At 59.0% G+C, this 2,001-nt stretch overlaps 1 protein-coding gene across 1 annotated transcript; it reads left to right on the top strand.

Annotated features, from left to right (window-relative positions):
* Positions 1–1,619: 1,619 nt before the first annotated feature.
* On the top strand, positions 1,620–2,001 carry DQ04_15711000 (hypothetical protein; the record flags this gene model as incomplete). Its single annotated transcript, XM_009317355.1, has 1 exon — positions 1,620–2,001. A coding segment is annotated over one exon (382 nt), but the record flags the coding sequence as incomplete, so codon positions are not given.

Here is a 2,001-nt window from a genome sequence, read left to right as displayed (position 1 = left end):
GGGGGGGGGGGGGTTGGAACGAAGAGGAAAAATAAGAGGAAAGAAGTAAAAAAATTCTCCGCACGCATCACACAATGTGAAGACAAGCTGGCACGGCTTGTTTCTCGCGCCCCCACCCGTCACCCCTCCCCGCCGCGCTTCACCATCGTTTGTATGTATGTATGTGTGTGTGTGTGTGTGTCCATGTGCAAAAAAAAAGGCACAAATTCGCCACTAAACACCGTGACCATGACAATATGTTTTGCCCTTGTCTTTTCCATTCACTCTCTGAGCAAGTCAGTGAGTGAGTGGGTGGGCCTGTGGTCATACCTGGCTGTACGACATGCCTCCACATTCGCCCTCCCCGTGCCGGCCACCTCAGTCCGATGCCACCATCGTGATTCGGGCCAGCATCGAGGCAAGCTGCAGCGGCGTCCCGACGCCTTCCGCGATCCGCATCGTCGTTTCCCCGATGATGCGCAGCACCGTCAGCTGCTGCTGCTCGTCACGGAACAACTTCGGGTTCTGTGCTGCCCTAAAAAAGGTGGAAATGACATCGGACGCCGCGTAGCCACGACCCAAAAGCCGCTGCAGCTCCTTGTGCGCCCCCGCCAGGTTCTTCTCCTGCAGGCAGCAGCCCATGATGCTCTCCACGAGCAGCGGGTGCGGCTGGTCACACACCTTGAACACGTTCTCCGCATTCACCACACCGTAGCCGGAACACGTCGCCTGCAAGGCATTCACTGCCGAACGAAGATCACCCTCCGCCAAGTACAGGAGGGCCTCCAGCCCGTCATCGGTGTAGGTGACGTTTTCCTGCTGAATAATGTACGTGAGTCTCTTCAAAATGTCCGTGTGGGTGAGTTTCTTGAAGCGCACCACCGCGCAGCGTGACTGAATGGGCTCAATGATCTTGTGGCTGTTGTTACAAGCAAAGGCAAAGCGCGTCGTGCTGGAGTGGAGCTCCATAGTGCGGCGCAGAGCCTGCTGTGCTGCCGGTGTCATGCTGTCCGCCTCATCCAAAATAACGATTTTATGGAGGTTTATCTTCTGTTGGTTGTCGTCACTCACCTTCTGCGGGAGTGTCTTCTTTGTCTGCGCGAACAGCTTGATCTTCTCCCGCACCACATCGAGGCCTCGATCGTCACTGGCGTTGAGCTCCAGCACGGCCTCCTTCAAGGCAGCGCTGCCACCCTCCCGGTCGCTCAGCAGGCTTCGGGCGAGGCAGAGCATGCTTGTCGTCTTGCCCGTGCCCGGCGGGCCGCAGAGGAGGAGGTTCGGCAGGTTGCCCTCCTTCGCAATCACCTGCAGCCGCGCAACAGCGTCCGCGTTGCCGACGATGTCCGCCATCGACTGCGGGCGGTACTTCTCCACCCAAGGCACCACCTGCTGCGCCATCCTGGATGTTAATGTCCGCTGCCGCTACCCTTGCTGCTGATGCGTCCCACACGCTCTGGTAGGCCTTCTATGGTAAAGGATGCGATATCCCTTTTTTTTTTTGTTCCCTTGTGTGTTCTTTCTTCCCTCCTCCTATTTTGCCCTTGCCCACTGCTTCGACTTACGCGCTTTTCTGTGGTGGGGGGCAGCAAACACACACGCACCTTCAGCAGTGAGGCGGAAAGAAGAGAAAGGGAGTGGTAATGCTCACACAAGGGCGGAGAGCACAGAAGCCCACAAGCACACACACACACACGCACGCGCAAACACACAACAAGCGTGCGAAGAGAGGTGATGAATGCTCGGTATCAATGCCTGCTAGACGTCCTGTAAAAATGACGCCACGCGTGCGCCAATGGCGGCGCCAACGACGGAGCTCACGCCGCACGTCGGGGATGGCACGACACTGGCGTCGGCGACGTGCACGCCCGTCACGCCCCTCACCCGCAGAGCGTTGTCAACGACGCTGCCGAGCGCACACGTGCCGTAGAGGTCGCCGGTGCTCTCCACGTGCTGTGCGAGGAAGGCGGCGGTGTCACGCTGCGTCTGCAGCCCGCGTGGCGGGTGCCGCACGTGCACGCCAAG

This window comes from Trypanosoma grayi, assembly GCF_000691245.1.
Source record: "Trypanosoma grayi strain ANR4 Tgr_1571_V1, whole genome shotgun sequence".
Classification (NCBI taxonomy): Eukaryota; Euglenozoa; class Kinetoplastea; order Trypanosomatida; family Trypanosomatidae; genus Trypanosoma; species Trypanosoma grayi.
This window is presented reverse-complemented; position numbering and strand designations above follow the sequence as displayed.